Source organism: Lepidochelys kempii, chromosome 5, assembly GCF_965140285.1.
Source record: "Lepidochelys kempii isolate rLepKem1 chromosome 5, rLepKem1.hap1, whole genome shotgun sequence".
NCBI lineage: Eukaryota > Metazoa > Chordata > Testudines > Cheloniidae > Lepidochelys > Lepidochelys kempii.
Genome location: NC_136384.1, coordinates 42,184,965 through 42,208,543, shown reverse-complemented (window position 1 = coordinate 42,208,543; position 23,579 = coordinate 42,184,965). Strand labels below are relative to the sequence as shown.

Genomic DNA, 23,579 nt, shown 5'->3' with positions numbered 1-23,579 from the left:
AAGATAGCTACAGCTGGGCGTGGGGCTCTGGAGATTGTGTGTGGGGTTGATTGATTTCAGTTATACTTATGTTGTCACTCTTACTTGAGCTGATCTGGTGGACTTGACAGGTCTCTTTGTTTTAGTGTATTTTTTAAAAAATATTGTCAAGGGCACTCAGAGCACTGGATTGGGTGATCTTTTACTTTAGTCTGTATAAATCTAAATAATTAACTTCTAAGTAGTTGTTGTACATTATCAAAGCAAATAGACTGCAAGCAATAGTGATTCTAAAAACTAGTAAAATATGCTCCATTGTACCTTCCAGATTCTTCCTCATGGAATACTAAATCATTTTTTACCGTGTTGTGTCTCATCGTACTCAAATACTATTCAGCACATTTCAAGAGTTAGCTTTTAAATACTCTTTTTTTTTCTTCTTCTTGTTTTACAGCTTTCCTTGTTAATGATGCGAGTGAAGGCTTTAACAGCAGAGTATAATCAGTGGCAGAAACGAAGTCCTGAGAGTAAGGATTTTTATTAATATTTTTATAGACTTTGTTTAAAACCAAAGTTTATATGATTATCTTGGATTTACAACATCTCGTTTATCCAAGTATCTGAGTGTGCATATGTAGAATATTTATATTGCATGCATCATCACACCTAGGTATCTTGCAGAAATTAAAATGAACTACAGTACTGCCTACAATAGTGTCCTTCCACTTTTGTCTCTGTGCTTTCTTCCTTGTAGCACCGACATCTGAGTTGGCACCTGTTGAAATGATTGAGGCAGTTCACAACTTAGAGCTACTGTTTCTCTCTCTCTCTTAAGGCTATGTCTACACTACGACTTATGTCAGCAAAATTTGTGTGTCTCAGGACTGTGGAAAAAACACTTCTGAGTGACATAAATTTCACTGGCATAAGTGGTCATTGCACAGGGCAATGTCAGCAGGAGAGCTTTCTCCCGTCAACATAGAGCAGCTACATGAGATATCTTAACAGCGATGCAGCTGCATCAGTACAGCTGTATCGTTGTAAGCTCTCTAGTGTAAACATAGCCTAACACACTCCCTTTCATTAGAATGGGATTTGTTGGTGTTCAGCACTCCTAAAACTCAGGCCACCAAAGATGTGAATAATATTCCAGGAGGTTAACAATAAGCCTCTATACAATTTCTGAAGAGCCTCCAACAAGAATTCTGACCTTTAGAATTTAGAAATTACAGGAGCGTTCTGGCAGAAAACTCCTGTTGCTGTTGAGGGTTTATAGGTAACCAATACCCTAAAATGCATCCAACGTTGGATTCAGAAGCAGTGCAAAACATTTATGACATGTGTGGTGTGTTCATGTTGGTCTGCTCCAGTCAAGAAATGGACTGTCATAGTGTCTACTAGCTGAAATTTTCAAGATAACTTTGAGGGTAACCCAATTACAGTACATTATGATATCCTTTTTGGATTTAGAGTTCAGACACCAGGCCAAAAAAAGGTAGAGGTACTTTGGGCCATTACAGCCTTTTGGGAATCCAAGAGCAGTTACTGATCCAGTAATTCCGTAACATTTGCAGATCCCCTGAGATAAAGGGTATGCATCCTTCCTGTGTTCTTAGGAGTCATTATCAGACAAAATATGCATAGCCCTATTAATTCTTCAGGATGCCGTCTTCTGCCCACCAGCTTTGGCCTTAATTGCGTTCTAGTTAACTTGCTTTTTACCCAAGACCCTAATTTGGCCAGGCACTGGAAAAGCAACATCCAACAGAATCTATTTGACAGGAAGACACAAAACTGAATATCCTCTGATGGTACTATAGCGCAAAATGTCATCATCTTCTCCACAATGGAAGATTGGATCTGGATAGAACAGATTAATTCTTAATCGGCAACGGTCCTTTTTCCATACAAACTTATTTTAGAATTTGTCTACATGAAGAAATTTAGCAGCATGATTATACTGGTATAGCTCTCCGCGTGCACTCTCTTATATCGGAATAAGAGGGCCTTTTTTAGTTTAGCTTATGTTGCTTCCAGAGTGATTGGATCACAATGCAAACTGCATATCATGGCTTTCAACAGTTTATAACTCAGCAATAGCTGAACAGATTGTCATAGGAACAGCAATAGGCTCCTCTCCTCTGCTAAATTTCAGGTACCTATGGTGTACCTTGGAAGTGTTAGTTCTTCAAAGGAAGAATGAAAAGAAATTATAATGGAAAGTATTAGGCAACCTTAATTTAGGTGTTACTGCTGCTCCCTAGTTAATATCAACAGAATTAATTTTAAATAGAATGTTTGTTTGTTTTTTTTAAACTTTCCACAAGATATCAGAGCTTTGATTTTGTATTATTGTGCTGGGTACGAGTCCTAGTTATGGACCAAGACCTCATTGTGCTATGCACTGTACAAACACAGAACAAAAATACAGTCTCTACCCCAAAGAGTTTACAATCTAAATATAAGACAAAACAACAGATGGATACAGACAGATGCAGGAGTACAAGAAATCAATGAGACTACATTGGTGGTAGGCAGTGGTCACGATATACCAGAACCGAACCATCTCTTCCTAAACTCACTACTTTTTTTTCTCCTTATATATAGGGTGATAAGAATTTCCATAATGGAAAAGCATCAGTAGTTTGTGTGGTCTGGGAACCTGTCTCAAGCGGTGGTCAGTTCCAAATGCTTCAGATGAAGGGGTAGACCAAATTAGACCATTGTACCAAATTGTGCAATACTATCCTATGGGGAATATTTCTTGTTGGCCACTGCTGCTGATCATCCTTGTAACATAAGGATTACAAGCACTTTTAATTTTTATTCTAGCTAAGATAACTGCTGATGTTTTTGTTACTATAAATATTTAATCATTTTTAAAACTTTAAGCTATTTGTGTTACAAAAATAGATTCTTGTGGCATTAAATATTTTTAGCATTATATTTGAGTATTGGCTCATAATGTTCTAATTTATTTGCACATGGTTAGATTTCTTATTACATATGTTAATTTTATAGTACAGAAATTTTGTGTGTATAATGTATAAATAACTTTGAGAGACAAGGTGGGTGAGGTAATATTACTTCACCCACCTTGTCTCTTTAATATCCTGGGACCAACACAGCTACAACTATATTCCATACAACATATAAATAACTTACCTTTTTGCAGTCGAGGCTTTCCCTTGTTACTTATAATTCTCTTTTGAGCCAATTCGTTGAAGCATGGGAGATGGGGGTTGACTTTGAGATGTCATAAGATTATGGCCATTATATGAAAATAAAGAACTACCATGCTTTCATTTTTCTGTGTCCATCTGGAACTTTCTCATCGTACCTATCCCTCACTGTGTGAGAGAGAGCGAGAAGATGCTTCATTAATAGAAAATGCTGTCTGAATGTTGCTAAATATGGGATAGGAATATTAGTCAAGTTGCCACAACTCAATATTAGAGCCTGAATATCAGGCTTTCTTGAACCCTGCTGTATATTTTTAGCAATAACCAGTACAGTTGCTATAATTGAGAGTCTGTCAGCATTTCCATTATAAACCTTGCTTTTGGGGGTTATAACTCGGCAGTTACAAATTTCATTGGGCACAATCTTGGCACGCAGGCTTGAATCCACAATGCAAATTTTTATTTTTGCAAGACTCTTTAGTCTCTTGTTCTTTCTGGGTTTCTGATACTCTATATATAGCTCTAGAGATGCTTAATCAGCTAAATTATAACTTTTTAACAAGCAGTTGGCACTTAAAATAGATTTGAATTTTTTTCTTTTCAAAATAAGAATTAACCACATTTTAAAGTTTTTATAAAAAATATGTGGTCTATGTATAGTACCTTTTTTGTGTGCATAGTATCAATATTGTGCCAGATTCCTATCACTTGAATCGGAGTTTCCATACAAAGGCTTGCATAGTAATGATTCCTTGCATTGCTAACATCTGGTAGTATTTTGCATTGCAACCATGCTACACATTGGCGTGCTATTCCATTTGCAATCTCTAGCCTTGATTTTTTTTGTACATTTTGTACGTAGGAATAAAACCACACACCAGGAAAAGGCTCCAACCAGTAGAAGATGCATCAGCATATATGCCTAATGACTAAAATTGCCTTTAGCACATCACCCCAGTGCTCCATGGTATGCACTGGCTCACCATTGAATACAGACCAATTCAAAGTCTCAATCCTGATATTCAGAGTCCTTCATAGAATTGGCCTTAGCTACTAAAGAGATTCCCTCTCCTTCTACAACCACGACCTCCATAAGTCATAACACAGGAGACAGAATTTACTGCATGTGGACTATTGAATTCTCTTCTGCAGGAGATTGTTACTTTTATTTTTAAAAAGAAAAGGAGTACTTGTGGCACCTTAGAGACTAATTTATTTGAGCATGAGCTTTCGTGAGCTACAGCTCACTTCATCGGATGCATACCGTGGAAACTGCAGCAGACTTTATATACACCCAGAGAATATGAAACAATACCTCCTCCCACCCCACTGTCCTGCTGTGGGGTGGGAGGAGGTATTGTTTCATATTCTCTGTGTATATATAAAGTCTGCTGCAGTTTCCACGGTATGCATCCGATGAAGTGAGCTGTAGCTCACGAAAGCTCATGCTCAAATAAATTAGTCTCTAAGGTGCCACAAGTACTCCTTTTCTTTTTGCGAATACAGACTAACACGGCTGTTACTCTGAAACCTGTTTTATTTTTAAATACTTGGTGGGCACTCAGATATTACAATTAAAGGAGCCATATAAGTACTTAGGTAGAAATGCTTAAAGTTGAAGGAAGTGGTAGGAAACAAGTGATTTGAATGGACTGAAGTGGATAATTCAATATAGAAAGAAGAAAAGGAGTACTTGTGGCACCTTAGAAACTAACAAATTTATTTGAGCATAAGCTTTCGTGAGCTACAGCTCACTTAAAGGATTTCAGATCATCACAAACTGTAGAAAATTGGTTTCTTTGAATTCTTCATGTCAAATATCATGGACTGGAAGTTGGCCTATTGAAAGGGAAGAGCAGAACTCTTACTAAATGGATTCTGCATTTGAGACATTTTCAAGTCATTGTCATCACGAAATATAGCCATGATGATGATTAAAGTCACTGTACAGGGCCTCCAGTAGCTCTTCAACATCAGCTTAGTTCAGGGATGCTCTACTCATCTTTTGTGTATATATATGATTTTACTTCTTTCTCACATGCTCCTAATTCTTTATTTGACTTTTTTTTTTTAATCACACTTTAATTGAACACACTTTGGGTGCAGAAATCTTCCTTGTTTCAGTATCAGGTCATACTCTGATCGCTGCTGAAATCACTACTTCACAGTTTGTTCAATATTCATAGAAGTTTAACCAAACTTTTATTTAAAAATCTTTTAAAATAGATTTATTTTTGCAAATTTATCAAGCCCACCCTATATTTTGGAAGACATCTAATGCTTCTATATGGGGAGCTATAATTTCTTTCCCTTTTAGTAAAAAGAAATCTTTATCACAGGAATTTCTTATGTTAGGATGAGATATTATGGATCTTGATGTCCAAATTTTGACATACAAATATGCTTCTGGTGATATAACGATTTGAAGCTGCTATAGTAACTTTTATTTCTCTCATAACATAAAAAGTTACAAATGCACGCTTTAGTTTCTCAAAATCCATGCTTTTATTCACATATAAGCAAAGCAGGGAGGATGATCGCATACCTAATCAACTCTTCAAATCTCCTGAAGGGGATTGATTACAAGATCTATCAAACAACCTGGAAGCTCTGAAATAATGAAATCTGAGATGATCTCTTGCATTTGCACCTTTTTAAAAAGAATCTCTCTTTCTGTGACAATCTGCTTTCTCCATAATTTAATTCATTTTTTAAAAACGATGTCCAATTACCTTTTCTTTCTATTGAACAAACTGGATTTTTTGAGTGAAGGGTGACTTTGTTAGTGTAAACATAACCTAACACACGAAGTTCAGAAGGTTTTGGAAATAAGTATTATAAATGACTTCAGAATATGTTAATTAAACCCTTGTGGAAGATTTTTTTTTTTTTAAACAAAGGGGGGGGGTCTTCTCATGTTCTTCTAATTACCTCAGTTTCTCTTATTCTTAAAAAAGACTTAAACCCTGAGAAAGGTGTCTTGTGTCAAACAATCTTCTTTTACATAACTTGGATTTAAAATGTTTTGCAAAAACTTGGGCTTGTAGGCTGGAGGAAGTTCTGTCATACCTATTGATCAGACAAGTTTTATTAAAATTGGAATTCAGTTTGTGATATTTGTGGAGTAATGTGTGCAGTTTGGACCATGGGGGAAATTGATATTAAAACAATATTTTCCTCAGTGCAGATTAGACATTTGATAGGGCCAGTCTTTTGAGATTTGACTTTATCCCTATGGTAATGGTATGTCTTCCTCAAAAGTCAGACCTGTTTATTTTGCTAAATTTATTAATTGTTTGTTTTTCCTGGTTTTTTTTAATATAATCAGTTTTATTTTTCAGTAATCTCCACCAATCCAGATGTCCTGGTAGCATTAGGAAAGGAAGAGGTAAGTGTCTTACTACCAAGTAATTAACTATCTTCTTACAAGTGGGTGGTTGTTTTGGTTTTTTGGGGGGTTTGGGGGTAGGTTTAGGAGTTTCTTTTCATATGATTGGCTAGCCATAAGAAATTTGTGTGTGCTTATTTGAGCACTATTAATTTTTTAATTTGCTTTTTCCTGAACTTTGTTGTAAGTACTGAATATTTTTAGTTGTAGTGAAAATGATCTTTTTAATAGAACTTACTATACGGTGTCTTTTATGTTTAAGATATGATTTTTTAAAAATAATGTACTGTGCAGAAGAGGCAGTAGTCTTAGTTCTAGAGTTTTGTAGGAATAATATATTCAAATACCTATTTGAGTTCTTCCAGACTGGGGGAGAAAGGACAAATAAAGAATGTTAGTGGTAGCATTTCAATATATTGGTTGGACATTGGTATGTAACTTTAGCTGGGAATATTCTTGTGGCTATAACGTTGAAATGAATAGTTATACTTTGGCTAACACATAAAGACACATTTAGATTATATGGGTTTTGTTTAAAAATAACTTTTGCTTCACCTACCTTTTTGGTTTGGCTACCTCCCAGAAACTTTCCTCTGCCTTGTGTCAGTCAGGCCAGGGAACCAAACTGCCAATACAAGTGCTCTTTTAACAAAAAGATTGGCTATGTCTTTTCCTTTGAGTGAATATCCTCTCCACTACATGTTTGGTTTGACATTCCGTTTTGTGGTTAGCTTAGCTGAGGGATACAACATTTCTCATAAATCCTGTGTATATAAAACCCTTCTGCTCCTGGGGAATATTTTCTGTATTTCATTTGTACTTGTTGTGAGCGAAACTTAAATTTTATTTTATAATTACATAATACAGGGTCTGTGATTGGGTGTATAGACCCCACACTGATGAGGAAGGTGCCAGACAGGACATGGGGGCAGGCCTAGATGGAAGGCCTTTAAAAGGGAGGCAGCTGCAGTCAGCTGAGGTGAAGGAGCAGGATTGCTAAACAGGAGACTGCTGGGATCACTCCTGGAGCCACAGGAGGAACTCCCATCTAGGAGATCTTCACCCTGTCCCTGCGGGGAGTGAAGTCCCGCAAAGGGTATGGTCCTATGTAAGAAGGAAGGAACTAGGGCCTGTGACAGAACCTCCCAGTGCAAGTAACTGGGTGCGATCAGGTTGTCCCACCATCTGGGAGACAAACCTCAGGGAACTCCTATTCAGGGACACAAAGGCATCTAAAGATAGTATATAGTGGAGAGCCCCAAACTTATTAAGGGAGCCACATCAGTCTCAAAAGGACAGAGCATCTCAGGGTTAGTCTTCAGCAAGCCGTGCATCAACTAAGGACCCAGTCCACTGAGGTGTTGGGTACTCCCCACTCCTATGTGGAGTGGAGGGCATGGAGACTCTGATAGAGTCAAGCTCTAAATTTCTTTACTGAAGAATAGTCTGAAGTGAACCAGACTGCAGTGTCTTATTACTTGTACCATTTCCCTATCCAAGATATGAATACCTCATTCATCATCAATTTGGTTAGTAAGAGTAATCACCCTTTCTTAGAGATGTTCTCACTTTGGAGTGCCATAATTGTTGCTCTGCCAACTATTAGTTTTTCAGTGTACTATTATGTGAGATGTGGGTTGTTACTGATTTGTCTGTCAAGATAATTTTGGTTCCCTTCACTGTGGTATCTGAGTGATACCACAACAGCACTATCAAGTTTTGTTTTACATAGCACTAATAGAATTGCATTTCTCCATAATATACACTTCAATTTCCCATTTTGTAGTTGCAGAAAGTAGACCATGATCTTGAAATGGTGCTGTCTACTGTTCAGTCAAAGAATAAAAAGCTGAAGGAAGACATGAAAAGGTATAAAGCGAATCGAGCTTGTGAATGCCATACAATTTTGATAGCAAATCAAGTGAGAATCATTGTTTTGGTAGGTCTGAATTATCCATTATTCCCTATCTCATTTTTTTCCACTTTCATGTTTAAAGAGAACAGCAGTGGCTGGATGAGCAGCAGCAATTGGTAGATGCTCTTGACGTAACACATGAAGAAATGAAAAATCAAGTGGTACAATTTTCTGAAAAAAGGTATTTATAGTGCTTTTTTCCAGCAAAAAAAAAGTTAAAGGATTGAATATTAGTATTACAATTAAAATAGATTTTAAAAATCGAATGTTACTGTTTGATATCTTTGGTAAAGATCAAATAATAAATCAAGTAATAAAATACATTTGAAATCTAGGTTGCAAATGTGCTACAGGCTGCACTTGGACTTTGTGATATTTGGGTTATTGATGCCATTATTGTAGCAACAGTGCCTTTTTATTGAATTACATGTCACATCAGCTAAACTTTATTTTTACATTGGGTTTTTAGAGCTTTGCAAGAACTGAAAAGTAAAATGCTGAAAATAAGGGCATATAAGGAAGAGCTCCTGAGTGCTCTGGGGGAGTTCCTAGAAGAACATTTTCCTCTCCCAGAAGAAGATGAAAGTGCTAAAAAGAAGAAAAAAGTAAGATTTCTTTAAAATTATCAAATTTGAAAGGTTTTTATTATTTTTTCTTTAATTAGGTTTTATATAATTTTAAAGTCACAAGGCTGGAAAGGTGGAAACCGTATTTAAGTAATACATGTAGTGTTGATGGCGAGATCTCATCTGGTGAGATCTCGTCTGGAATACTGTGTGCAATTCTGGTCTCCCACATTTAAGAAAGATTAATTAAAACTGGAACATGTGCAGAGAGAGGCTACGAGGGTGATCAGAGGAATGGAAAACCTACCTTATGAAAGGAGACTCAAAGAGCTTGGCTTGTTTAGCCTAACCAAATGAAGGCCTAGGGGGAGATATGATTGCTCTCTCTAAATACATCAGAGGGATAAATACCAGAGAGGGAGAGGAGGTATTTAAGTGGCAATGTTGACACAAGAGCAGATGGATATAAACTGGCCATCAACAAATTTAGGCTTAAAATTAGATGAAGATTTCTAACCATCAGAGGAGTGAAGTTCTGGAACAACCTTCGAAGGGGAGCAATGTGGGCAAAAAACCTAAGTGGCTTCAAGAATGAGCTTGATAAATTTGTGGAGTGGATGGTATGATGAGACTGCCTGCAATGGTTACAGCTGATCTGTGACCACTGGTAGCAAATATCCTCAATGGCTGTTGATGGGATACTGGATGAGGAGAGCTCTGAGTTACTATAGAGAATTCTTTCCCAGTTATCTGGCTGTTGGGTCATGCCGAAATGCTCAGGGTCCAACTAACCGCCATATTTGGGGTTGTGAAGGAATTTTCTCCTTGGTCAGATTGGCAGAGACCCTGGCAGATTTTTGGCTTCCTCTGCAGCACGGGTCACTTGCAGGTTTAAACTAGTGTAAATGGTGGATTCTCTGTAACTTGAAGTCTTTAAACCATGATTTGAGGACTTCAGTAACTCGGCCAGAGGTTATGAGTCTATTACAGGAGTGGGTGGGTGAGGTTCTGTGGCTTACAATGTGCAGGAGGTCAGACTAGATGATCATGATGGTCACTTCTGACCTTAATGTCCAGGTCACTTCCTACAACTGTTCTTGTTATCTAAGTCGGGGTGGGCAAACTTTTTGGCCCGAGAGCCACATCGGGGTTGCAAAACTGTATGGAGGGCCAGGTAGGGAAGGCTGTGTCTCTTCAAACCCCCACCCCACTCCTTGTCCCCTGACCCAACCCTAATGCCCCCCACCCGGGACTCCACCCCCTGACAGGCTCCCCGGGACTCCCACGCCTATCAAACCACTCCCTGTCTCCTGACCGCTCCCCCCCAAACCTTCGCTCCATCCAACCCCCTTCTGCTCCCCATCCCCTGACCGTGTTCCCCCACCCAGAACCTCCGCCCCATCCAACTGCTCCCTGTCCCCCAGGACCTCCTGCCCCTTATTCAACCCCCCTGTTCCCCGCCCCCTTACCATGCCACTCAGAGCGGCAGGACTGGCTTATTGGAAAGCCTGGGAGGTGAGCAGGCGCAAGCCGCACTGCCCGCATGGCTGCAGGGAAGGGGAGACAGCAGAGGAGGGGCCGGGGGCTAGCCTCCCAAGCCAGGAGCTCAAGGGCCAGGCAGGATGGTCCTGCATGCCGGATGTGGCCCACGGGCCATAGTGTGCCCACCTCTGATCTAAGTGATACCTTTCAAAGTTTGGTTATATCATAGAGGGCTGGTATGGGGGCTTAGTGAAACAAGTTCTTAATTAGTCTACCCTGCTCCCATCTGGATATTTTAATATTTTTCTTCAAAGGCAAATTTTAATTGTGCAGCAATATTGTTGGCACAAAAGTAGGTGTTACAGAGAATAGTTTAGAATATGAACCCTCAACTTCCTACTCAGGGAAACTGAGCTAACAGTCATCTTTAAACTTTAGGGAAAATAGGCAGTCAAGGAGAATTTTAAATAATAAAATCAAAGTCCATAGTAAAATCAAATATTTTACTATTACTGTTTAAAAGAATAGCTACAAAAACTGGGAGGGAAAAAAGGTTATCATTTGGGCTCTTGAGGACACTTGGGCCTTGTCTGTTCAGCATCGGGTTCCCAGAACCGGTTTCGGGAATTGTTGAACTGCTAGTGAAAAAGAGACACAGCTGCTTTCAGCCATGTTATTGCTGTAACCTTAATTTAATAGTAATTCAAATACTTTGTACTTGTCTGCATTAGTAGTTAAACCATTTTCCACATTGGTTCAGAGGGATCCATTGTTGACAACCATTGTCAGCAACTGGGGCCTATGAAACGAACCAATCTGTCAAATCCTTAAGCATATGCTTAACTTTTTAAGCATGACTAATCCCATTGATTTCAGAGAGATCTCTTGCATACCTAATGCAGAGCTGCCAGCTCTCCCTAATTTTTAATAATTCTCCCAATTTTTAATGTGATTACAAAATTATCAAATCAGATGTAAATCTACGAATTTTGCACATATATCGAAAAATTAGGAAGATTATGTATGTGTTGCGTGTCATTCACCATTTGGGTCTGATGAACACAGTGCTGCATCTGCAGGGGTGTTCTTCTCCACTGCCAGCACCCCTGTGCAGTCATGTGCCACCATTTTGTCAGTCAGGCTGGGAGAGGCTTGCAGGGTAGCTCCTCAGTTGCATGGGTGAGCTCTCCTGGCAGGAGGAAACCATCCCAAACCAGTGTGTCTGCCAGGAGCCCAAAAAGTGGCTGCTGTGTAACCAACCGCCGCAGGGAGCACAGAGCTCAGCTGAGAGCACAAGCAGCATGTGTCAGGGATGACATGCTGGCATCCCTGCAACTTCTCCCTCAGCTTGACTGCCAGTACCTGGGGCTGGATGGGCACCTCTGGGTATGTGACATTGCAAGCAGTTGCCTGCAGCACCAGTAAGTAATCGTCGCCTGTTCAGCACTGCCTATACCTGGTATTGATGCCTTGTCTCCCTGAGCCAGCTGACACTGGGCAGCTACTCTCCTTTTATCCCCAACCCCACCAAACAGCCCCCTTCATTCATATCTCTCTCATTCCCCCAACTCCACCCTAACAAGTCTCTTTCCCAGTTTTCTGAAACCCACCTAATCCTTCTTTCAGCCCAGCCAGCAACTCCACTTTAGCATCCAGTGTCCCACTGTCCCCTGGGGGCAGGATGACTCCCTCACAGCATACCATGAGAGAAATTTCTGAGGGCATTCCTGCCCCATGGCACATGCACAGACTGCAGAGTGAGGGTCATTCGGATAGGAGGCAAGCTGTGGACATTTTGAATGGGTTGGCACGCTGCAACCGAGCAAGCCACAGGCTGCGTATTGCATTCTAACTGCTCTGTGTGCCCTTGCTCGTGCACTCCAGGTACCTAGAGCACAGTAACAATGTCCAGCGGGGTGTATGGGGGCAGCTGGAGTGCAACACACGTCCTGTGGCTTGTGCAGTGAATCCAGCACCCCAAGCCCCACTGACAAAATGAGCCAAATATGGCAAAATAAAACATGGAATGGTTTCAGAAATGCTTGCAAAGGAGCGAGGATATAGCTAATATTGTGGTCAGACCTGACCATGGCTGTTGATGTTACTAAAAGTTACTTCAGCTTGTACCACTGTTATTACTCTAACATGCACAGAAGTGCACCTAAAATGCACTACAAGCTTTCGTGGTCCTACCTGAGACACCCTATCTGTATTTGGCTTTGCAAATTTGGCACTGGAGACCGCTTCAAGCAACCTCCTTAATTTTTTTTCATAAACATCCATAAAAGTCTAAGTCAGAGGCGGGCAAACTTTTTGGCCCGAGGGCCACATCTGGATATGGAAATTGTATGGTGGGCAATGAATGCTCACAAAATTAGGGATTAGGGTGCGGGCTCTGGTGTGGGGCCAGAAATGAGAAGTTCAGGGTGTGGGAGGGTGCTCCCGGCTGAGACAGAGGGATTTGGAGGGTGAGAGGGGAGTCAGGGCTGGGGCAGGGTGTTGGGGCATGGGAGGGGGTCAGGGACGCAGACTCCAGGCAGCGCTTATCTCAAGCAGCTCCCAGAAGCAGCAGCATCTCCCCCCCTCCAGTTCCTGCGCATCCAAGTGGCTCTGTGCGCTGCCCTGTCTGCAGGCGCCATCTCTGCAGCTCCCATTGACCACGGTTCCTGGCCAATGGGAGCTGCGGGGGCAGCGTGCGGAGCCCCCTGGCTGCCCCTATACATAGGAGCCAGAGGAGGGACATGCCCGCTGCTTCCGGGAGCCTCCCAGAGTGGGGCAAGACTTGACCCCGCTCCCTGGCTGGAGCGCTGAAGTGGGGCAACCCCGGACCCTGCTCCCCGGGAGGAGCTCGAGGGCCAGATTAAAACGTCTGGAAGGCTGGATGCAGCCCCCGAGCTATAGTTTTCCCACCCCTGGTCTAAGTGCAAGGTTAGCATCTCTGCTAATGTTGAAGCATGTGATTCAAGATTGGGGTCTTCGTATGGGCAGGGCATGAGAATTAAATTGAAAATGCAGGATAAGTCTCCAGGCTTAAAAGAAAGATGCACCCTTTTTGTCACACAAAGCAGTCTGAAAGTTTATGTTACAAGAAATATTTTATATGTAAATTGTACTTGTGGGAAGGAAAAAGTATTCTTTTTTCCATGTGGTGATAGCCATCTTGCTTAAAAGTGATGGAATTTATGATGCTGGTTAAATTTGTCACACCACAGAATGGGAACCTAATTTAAGAAACTGTAAACATTTAACACCATTGGTTTACCAAAAATAAAGTCTCATCTGTTGGTTTTTTTTTAATTTTGCAAGTATAAAAACTTCTTTAAAAGTAATGTTTGAGCTAACATCCTCAGGACTCAAAAGTAGCAAACTAATAATTTCTCTTTGTATAATTGTTTAAAATATCTCCCATGCTGATACTCCATATGCCAATTCTATCCTTAATGGCAAATGTTGAATCCAGTGCCCAGCCCAAATAGCGAGATGCTGGGCAGGGGAGCGGGAAGAAAAAAATCACCGAAGGTTGTAGAGCGTCTTTAGAACCACTCCATGGATGCTACTGTAGCCCTTAGACTAATATAGTCTCCACGTCCCCTGCTCCCATAGTGCAAGGAGATCCCATGGAGGAGGGCTCTGTAGCACAATGGGAGGTGTGTGCACTCCTTTGTGGCCCTTTCCAAACATGGTCTCTGGTGCAGCTGAGCCTCAGAAGTGCTGCTGTCAGGGGACCCTCTACAGTCATGGAGGAAGGAGGCGGGATTTGGCCCTATGTCAATTTTTATAAATTACCTAGTTCTTCCTCCACTCCAAAGTTGGGGTTTATAATAAATCCTGACCATCTTTTAACTTGTAAGACTCATGAACTAGCTCTATGTTACATATTATAACAGTTTCAAACCATAACATTAAACATTAAAAAAGGAAAACATTTAAAGAAAATCCTATGGCAAAACTGAATTTTGCTTCTTGAACATAGTAAACGTATTTGGTTAACCTCTAGAGGCTTAAACCAAAAAATACTAAATTGCAATATAAATTAAGAGCAAACATTAAGGCACTGTGGGCTGAACTCTTAAAACAAGATTACAATATTTTTGCAATAATCACATGTTTACATCTCTTTGTCCAGAACTTTAGAAAATTTATTTAAAGGCATTGATCTTGTGATTTTTCTTACCAATCTTAGACACAGAATGAGTACTTTATACTCCCATTCATGTTTAATAATAATATGTTTGAATTAATAAAATGTGAATCCCATTCTTGACTGATGTAATATTACATATCTTATTTTCAACTTAGTTTAAGAGAAACATTGAATTTGTTTGGAGTTTACATTGAACTTGTTGCTGAATATACAATTAAAATATTTAACTTTTGTAATATGACGACTCAACATTTTTAAAGTAAAAAACATCAGTCTGTTCATTACTCTGAATTATTTGCAATGAGATTTTTCTTTGTTAATTAACATTTTTTTTTCTGCTTTTGTAGAGTCCAGCTGAAGAACCAACTGTACAACTGGTAACGTTACATGAAATTTTAGAGGTAAAATGGTTTTGTGTGTGATGTCATTTTTTTCCTTACAATGATCAAAACCAGCAATGGTCTATAAGCAAAATGAATGATAGTGTGTGAAAATACAATTAAAATAACTAAGATAATAGAAACTGTGTTTAAAAAAAAATCTTACTGGGTTCCTCTTTTAATCCCCGGAGCACCCTAAGTAACTCTCTGGTACTAAACTCTTTTAAAATGTAAGAATAATTTAGCAAACTGATCCTACAATTTGAATCGGAAAATTATAGGCTTTTAAACTTCTAATTTTAAGATACAAAGTCAAACTTAAGTCATTCTTAAATTCACTAATTTTTAAATCAGGTTTTATAACTCTTAACTTAATAGTTCACAGTAGAAAATAATATTAAAATGGTTTGGTTAAAAAACCTGAATTTAAAATGTTTAACTTTTATATTTTGTACTATTTGCATGTACACAGTTCTGAAATATAATGCAGCAACAAGTCAATAAATTTCTAATATATTCATATTGTTGGGTTATTTGATAGGTCTGTTTTTAAGTTTTTTGTGTTGTTTTTTTTTTAATTGACAAGGATGCTCAGATTATTGAATGGACACTCCTATTATAATTTGTAAAAACCCAAATAAATTATGAATTTGCAAGGCATAAATATGATAGAGCTAAAAAGGTTGTTTGGATGATGGCACCTTCTCTATCCTAAACTTAGTATTTGGGAATACAGGGCTTTTTTATAGGGGTCTGTGTGTGAGAGACCTCCATGAAGAACAGCAGTTGTTCTGAGGGAAGGCCTGCGGAATTATAACATTCTGGTGTTTAGATGCTAAAATCCGGTCACTATGACATTGTTATGCTTTACTTGAAAGTGCAGACTGTGAGTTTTTGTACTTAATTTCATTAACTTCAACTTTATGTTACATGCCTCAAGTATCTCAGCGTGCCTTTTAATGCCAAATTAGGTAGGGCTTGAAAGCAAATCAGAAATTAAAGTTGCCAAATGAGTTATTAAGCCCTATGGAAATATAATTTCAAAAAATTTATACCTTAAAATTACTCTTCATATTCCCTTCACTAATTTTAAACACGTGCAAAGTACTAAAACACCCAGGTGTCTGATTTCTGTTTGAAAGAATAAACTAGTTCCAGACATTCAGACTTGATTTTAATTTTCATTAACTTAGCCTAAACTTCGAGTTTCACTGATCTTCGTTTTATGTTTTTGTTGAGCCATTTAGTGCTAGTTTCAGTGCCTGTTAAATTTCAGAACTGTTGTGTTAGAGAATAGTTTCTTAGAGACAAATGCAAAGCGAGGCACATTTTGCTTTTGTGATCACAATTTAGGGTTTATTGTTTGTGTAAATATAAGCTATTCCCATTCAGAATTTGCGACCAAATAATATATCCATTCCCATCCAGGTTTCCACAATTCATCCATGTTTACTTTATCTTTTAAAATTATCAATGTATTGCTTTTCATTTATGTGGCCACTATATAAAGCTGCTTCTTTGAGTAGACGCAGCCATGTATTTCACTTAGGTGTGTGCGCGCCCAGTGCACGAGAGAGGGAGAAACTTGCCTACCAGTATCCATAGAGATGTGGTGCTCACACCTCGTGGCCATAGCACCTCTCCTGACTTCACGAGGCGGCGCTCCCCCAATCGTCCCTTAGTCCCTTCTTATCATCCATGACTGGAGTCAGAGCTCTGTGTGGTCTTAACCTCACAACCTCTCAATATGTTAGTTATGTTGTGTTAGTTGTGTTAATTTGTTTTCCTTGGTGATGCTCTTACTGGAGTTTAAACATTGTCCTTTGTGAGGAGGAGTGAGCCCCACATGCAGAGCAAAAACACCGCATCAGCGAGGCCCATTTTAAAGAGGATTGTGTGATCTGCAGATCATTCCAGAAATGGACTCAAGTGGCTCAGGACCTTCTTCAGAAACAGCAACGGCTGGAACAGGCCATGCGACCTGCTTTGGTACTGCAGCCCTCATCAAGTCGGAGATCGCCCTTGGGTTCCAAGAGTGTTGCCGTTTCACGTTCTGGAGCAGGTACCTCACCAAAGAAACAGAGGAGCTGTTCCCTGTCTACTCTGCCAAGGAGAAGGTTGCATAAGACCAATCAAAACCACTCCAAGTCTCAGGGTGATTCTTCTACCTTCTCCAGGAAAAGCAGGAACTGGCACAAAGTTGGTTCCAGTATGTAAGATGGCACGGATACCTCTAACTCTTCCCTGGTACTGAATAGGAATGTTAGAAAACCTTTACTGTTGACTCTTGTTCTGGCCACCAAGCACCCGTTGAGTCCGATACCGATGAGGGAGATACTGGCACTGACTGTTTCTACATCAGCAGCGTACCAGGTAGCAACAGATCTCGTCTGCCTTTAGGTTCCAACCTTTCCTTTCGCCCAGGAGTTTGCCATGTCTGCATTATCTATAGCCCCATCGATTGAACAAGCTGCTGAACCCTTGGGTCTGTCAGCACTGCACCTCAGTGTTCCCTTTCCACAGGTTATGGAAGCAGGTCCTATGCCAGGATTGGTACAGGGGATCTTGGTACCAGGAATCGCCTCAGCACCACAGCAGTCGGCACCATGATTGCTTCCATGGCAGCTTTCACCGCTCAATGTTGGTACTGTCAGACACTCCAGTATCACTGATGACGGATTGAAACCATTTCTGGCACCAGTGTGCTCAGTACCAACGGTACCGCTTCCATTGGCAGCGCCACTTCCTGGCTCGTTCTGGGTGATGGACGAGTCAGATCAGTTACTCGCTCCCTGCCATCTGCCCCTTGGAGAGTCACCATACTTATCAATTATGGGCTTCTTGAATTGGCTAAGGCACTGCGGAGCATGCCAGCTTTAATATTGCCTGAGGCTAAGTACATAGAAAAGCTCCATTTCATTCCTGTATGGGAATTTGAGGTGTTTCATTCTCATCTGGTCCCAAATTCCCTAGTTGCAACTGCAGTGAACCACAGCGGCAATCAGGGCAGGTTTATGTAGATAACAAGGATAGGGACTCTAAATAATTGGCCCTCATAGACAGGAAGATTTACACCTTTTCTTCTTTAGAGATGCAAATTGCTGACCAGCAAGCCTTGCTGTCCAAGAACGATTTTTGTCAACTGGACAGCTATGTCAAAGTACACAGATGAGCTGCACAAGGTCTTGCGTGAGGAATTTCTGGCATTTGTGGCTGAGGGCTGCTGGACGTCTTAACTAGACCTCACGGACACCTCGGCCAGGGTGACAGCCTCTGCAGTCACCAAGAGGAGGGCTTCCTGGCTGCAGAGTTCGGGCATTGCCCCTGATGTCCAGCAAGCCCCTGAATATTTGCTCTTTGACTGCCAAATGCTGTTCTCTGACAAAACTGACAAGATGCTGCAGTCCTTCAGTCCTGGGGGGGTGTACATGCCGGAAGTGTAAAGGCACCAATATGGCATTCAACAGCAGCAGCAGTATCGTCTACAGCATACATTTGGCCAGCCTGTTCCTCCTCCTTGGCAATGGGACTACCCCAGAAAGAGGGACAGATCACACAGCAGAAAGCAGTTGGGCTCTGGATTCATCCAGTCCACATGCCCTCCCAGTACCCATTTTCATTCCTTGTTCCAGAGCACTGTTTCAGCGGTTGCTTCCCCCCACTCATCCTCCCCAGTTTGGGGACAGGCTGGCCTGCTTTCCTAAGCACCATCAGATCAGGTTATGCCATCCAGTTCCTCTCCACACCTCCACTTCAGGGACTTCTCTCATGAGATACTGCTCCTCAAACAGGTCTGCTCTCTGCTGGTTTTGGGAGCAGTGGAGGAGGTTCTGCGGGAACATCAGGTCATGGCTTCTACTCCCAGTACTTCCTGATACCCAAAACCAAGGCAGGTGTAAGACCCACCCTTGACCTTCATGACCTCAACAAATATATCAGGTACATGAGTTCCGAATGGCCACTCTATTGACCATTCTCCCTACATTGTCTCAGAATGACTGGTTTGCTTCTTTGGACCTTCAGGATGCCTACTTCCATGTGCGGATTTTGCCGAACTACAGAAAGTTCTTTCTGTTTTTCATGGTGGAATGCCACTTTCAGTATGCAATGCTTCCATTAGGCCTCTCTTCTCCTTCCCCCTCAGGACTTTACCAAATGCATGGCTGTAGTTACGGTGTATCCCAAGAGGAAGGGATGACTGGTTATGAGGGACAGATCCAGAGAGGAAGTTCATGCTCACGTCAGCACCACACTAAGCTTGCTCAACCGTCTGGGTCTTATCCTCAACATAGGGAAATTAATCATGTCTCTCACTCAAAAAATTAAGTTCACTTCTGCTCTGCTAGATTCCATGACATTGAAAGTGTTTCTGCTGACCTACTTTTTTCAGACAGTTCGCCATCTTTGCATCAGTCTGCAGTCTCAGGCTTCCACGACAGTTTGGACATGTCTGAGGGTCTTGGGTCATTTGTCCGCTTCCACACAGGTGATTCAGTTTGAAAACTTGCGCTTTCGCCCCCTTCAAATGTGGCTCCAGGCGGTCTACCCATCCTACTCTTCATCATCCAGACCAACTGGTTCATCTTCCTCCACTTCCTCAACTTCTTCCTTGCAGTGGTGGATGCATCCAGAGAACATTTGCCAAGGAATTCCCTTCGTCCAGCCCTCACCTGATGGGCTGGGGGGTTGCACCTGGGGTTACTAAAAGTACAGGGACTGTGGTTGGAGCAGGAGACATCACCCCATATCAACGTGTTGGAGCTTCGAGCCATTTACAAGGCAGGTCACACTTTCTGAGACTGTGTCAGAGACTCAGTGGTTCACATACTTACGACAATACCACCTTGATATATTATGTGAATGAACAAAAAGGGAGCACACTACAGCTTACTTTTCCTAGAGGCAATCAGGCTGTGGTAGTTCTACATTAAGGAGAACATTACTCCAATAGCCGTTCACTTACCTGAGGTTAAGAATCCTCTCACGGACCATCTCACAAGTATTTTTCTCTGAGTCATGAGTGGTCTGAACATAAGTGTCCTCTGGGTTATCTTCAGAGCCTGAGGCATCCCAATGATCAACCTGTTTGCTACAAGGGACAACAAGAAACGTTGTCCCTTTTGCTCTTGACGGGGCCTCGGTCCTGGTTCATTGTCCAACGCTTTCCTCCTCAGCTGGCAGTCGTCTCTTCTCTGTGCTTTTCCCTTGATGCTGATACCTCAGGTCATTCTCAAGTTTAAGGTGGATTGGCCCAAGCTTATTCTTGTTTCCCTGGTGTGGCCAAGACAGTGCTGGTTCTACTACCTCTTCTCAGTATCTGTTCAGCCTTCCATACTGCTTCCTCCCCATCCCGACTTGCTCAGTCAGAACCAAGGCTTCACCTTGCATCCTGAGCTCAGCTCCCTTCATCTCATGACATGGCTGCTGCATGGCTGAATGAGGAGGAAGTGTGATGTTCAGTGGCTGTCCAACTCCTCCTAGTAGAAAATCCTCCACCAGAATGGCCTATGTGGTGAAATGGAAGCAATTTTCAGTGTGGTCATTAGCTTGTGGAATCCAGCCAATGCTGGCCTCTATCCAGGACATTTTGGAGTATCTGCTGCACCTTTTAGTCATTGGGGCTTACATTTAGTTAATTGAAAGTGCATCTGGCAGTGATGTTGACATTTCATCCCCCTTTCAGGGAAGATCGGGCTTCACCAATACCATGATAGCAAGATACTTAAAAGGGCTTCTTTTTCTACATCTCCCCCAACCCCCTCCCAAACCAAGAACTGGTTCCTCTATGGGATCTTAACATGGTCCTAGCGGCCTTAATTGAAGTTCTGTTCAAGCTCTTGACATATTGTCCCTTCCTGCTTTTGTGTCAGAAAACTGCATTCCTGGTAGCAATAACATCTTCAAGGAGTGTGTGAGAGTTGCAGGCTCTGATGGAAGAACCTCCTTTTATATACAATTCTCCAAAGACAAAGTGGCTTTACGACTGCATCCAAATTTTTCGTCTGAAGGGTTTTTCAGTTTCATTTGAACCAGGTGGTATATTTACCTGCATTCTTTCCTAAGCAGCATTCAACTCTGGAGGAGCAGTGTCTCCCTACCTTTAGATGTCAGGCTATGTCTAGCCTTTTATCTGTACAGGCCTAAACCAGTTTGTGCTTAACCTCGTTGGTTTGTGAAATGTGCAGATTTCATGAAGGGTCAAGCGGTCTCTTCACAGATGATCTCCAAATAGATAACATCATGCATCAAGACTGCATATGAAACAGCTTCAGCTACTCCCCCTCAGTGGGTGTGAGCGCATTCTACAAGAGTGCAAGCAACGTTCATAGCATTCCTGAGTGACGTTTCCGTATTGGACATTTGCATGGCTGCTACATGGTTGTTGCTGCATACGTTTGCGAACCATTACACCATAACCACATCTTCCAGGGTTGAGTCAAGCTTTGATAGAACAGTCCTGCAGTCCTGGTTTAGGTAGACTCTGAGCCTTGTCTCCTGCTTGTGAGTCACCTAAATGGAATACACAGCTGCATTTACTCAAAGAAAAAGAAATGGTTACTGGCTGTAAATGTGGCTCTTCTAGATGTGATGCAAATGTGTATTCCACGACCCACCCTCTGTCCCCTCTGCACCGGAGTCTTGATTCTGGGCATTCTGTGTGAAGGAACTGAGGGAGGGTTGAGGTGGTACCCCCAATGTAGCTGGAGGAGAGGTGGCAGCTACGAGGCATGAGTGCCACCTATCTCCAGGTACTGCTTTGCTAGTTTCTGCAGCTCCGGTGTCCTGGGCATGCACACGGCTAAGTGAAATACAGTCTGCATCCATGTCTGCATCACATCTCGAAGAACCACATTTACAGTAAGTAACTGTTTCTTACTGTATATATTTTCCACTATAGAGATACAATACCAATAGTGATGACTACTTAATTGGAATCACATAAATTTACCGTGGCAAAGAATAGGTATAAATTAAAAAAATAAAAATTAGTTATAACCCCCAGTCCACTGTGGCAGCCATTCTTAGACACTCCTATAAGTGTTACATTATATTTTATCTTTGGATTTAACTTCATTTTGTATAGCAACTTTGCATACACTCCTGTTTACGTGTTCCATTACTCCCCCTGTAGGAACATGTAATCTGCCAGTTCCTGTTCCCTTAAATTCCCTGTGTAAACTTTTATCAGAAGTGCCTCAGTAAGTTTTCTTGTGCTGCTTCATACTCTAGGGATGTTGCATGTTTCTATGCACAGTGTAACATTCCTCCTTCAAATCTCTTCAGCAATGATTCCCACTCACGTAAAACTAAGAATTAGTTCTTTTTCTTAAGTTATTTTTAAAAATAACATGATGCTTATGGTACAAAAACAAGTATAAATAATTTAAATAAAAGCAGTAGAGAGAGAATGTGATGGTAAAGGTTATTTCAGAATATGGGTGTTGCTGAGAAGTCTCGCCAGCAACAGTTTATGAAAGATCATGAATTAATATTGTGAGAAATGAACAGAAGATATGGGGCAGGGAAGTACAGAGCAAACATTTTGGTAGATAGGCTGGAGCAAATCAATAGAGTGTTTTGAAAGAAGGAAGACAATTCTGATCTGAATATAAAATGAATGAGTCACCAATGAGGGTATTTGGAGATGAAGATTATTATGTTTCTTTGTGTTGGGAAGAAGGCAGGCAGAAGCATTCTGTATATGCTAAAGTCTGGAGAGCTAGAACATGTAGAAGCCATAGAGAAGGGAGTTGCAGTAGCTAAGGTGAGTAGAGATGAAAGCATGGGTAGGATTTGGGCTGACATGGCTGTCAAGGCAGCGGTGTTCACAGACAATATTGTGAAGATGCCAGTAGGCAGATTTACAAATATATGGGCTCTAAGAACAGGAACAGAGACACCAGGCTGATGATCAGATTGCAGACAATGGAGTCAAATGCCAAGTCTAGGTCAAGGAGGGGAGAAAAAGATGGAATTGTTTGAGGGTACTTATCTTGCCTCGGGAGAAGGAAGTTGATTAATACATTGATTCACTTGCTCAAGACAAGCAAGTGGAATAGATAGCGAGGAAACAAAGCATTAAAGATATGAAAAGATATGTATCTTGAGTAAAATTAGTAGTTAAGGTTAAAAGTAAATAGAAGATGACTGTAAAAGGGGAACTGACTGCCAAAAGTAGAACCTTTTGGGACTCAGAAAGCAGTTTCTTGGCTCATAGTCAGAGAATGGAAATTCCATTGTTTTAAGTCTGAAGAAAGGCGAGGGAGAAGGAGCCCTTGTTGGCAAAAGAGGTCATTTGGAGAGTTATATTGCAGTGAAATGAGAGCGAGGTCGTATCTGTTGGTGGATATGAAAAACAGAAAATGTCTAAAATAAAGGTTTGCCTAACTTTCTCTCTCAACTTTGGAAGCCTGTTAAACAGACACTAAATCTTAAATTGCTACATTGTCTTTGTGTGCTTTTATTTTAAAAACTAAATAAATTGCAGTTACATTCCATTATCTTTTTGACTGAATGGCTTGCATAACTATATACATACCTAA

At 41.1% G+C, this 23,579-nt stretch overlaps 1 protein-coding gene across 4 annotated transcripts in view; it reads left to right on the top strand.

The window, feature by feature from the left end:
- CENPK (centromere protein K) overlaps nt 1-23,579 on the top strand; it is a 51,851-nt gene that overhangs the window by 27,471 nt on the left and 801 nt on the right. For all 4 annotated transcript variants that reach the window (XM_073344077.2, XM_073344078.1, XM_073344079.1 and 1 more), the window contains 6 exons: nt 434-506; nt 6,503-6,549; nt 8,336-8,418; nt 8,547-8,645; nt 8,934-9,069; nt 15,004-15,057. In XM_073344077.2, the coding sequence (XP_073200178.1) occupies nt 434-506; nt 6,503-6,549; nt 8,336-8,418; nt 8,547-8,645; nt 8,934-9,069; nt 15,004-15,057 (492 nt within the window). The remainder of the gene's footprint in view (nt 1-433; nt 507-6,502; nt 6,550-8,335; nt 8,419-8,546; nt 8,646-8,933; nt 9,070-15,003; nt 15,058-23,579) is intronic.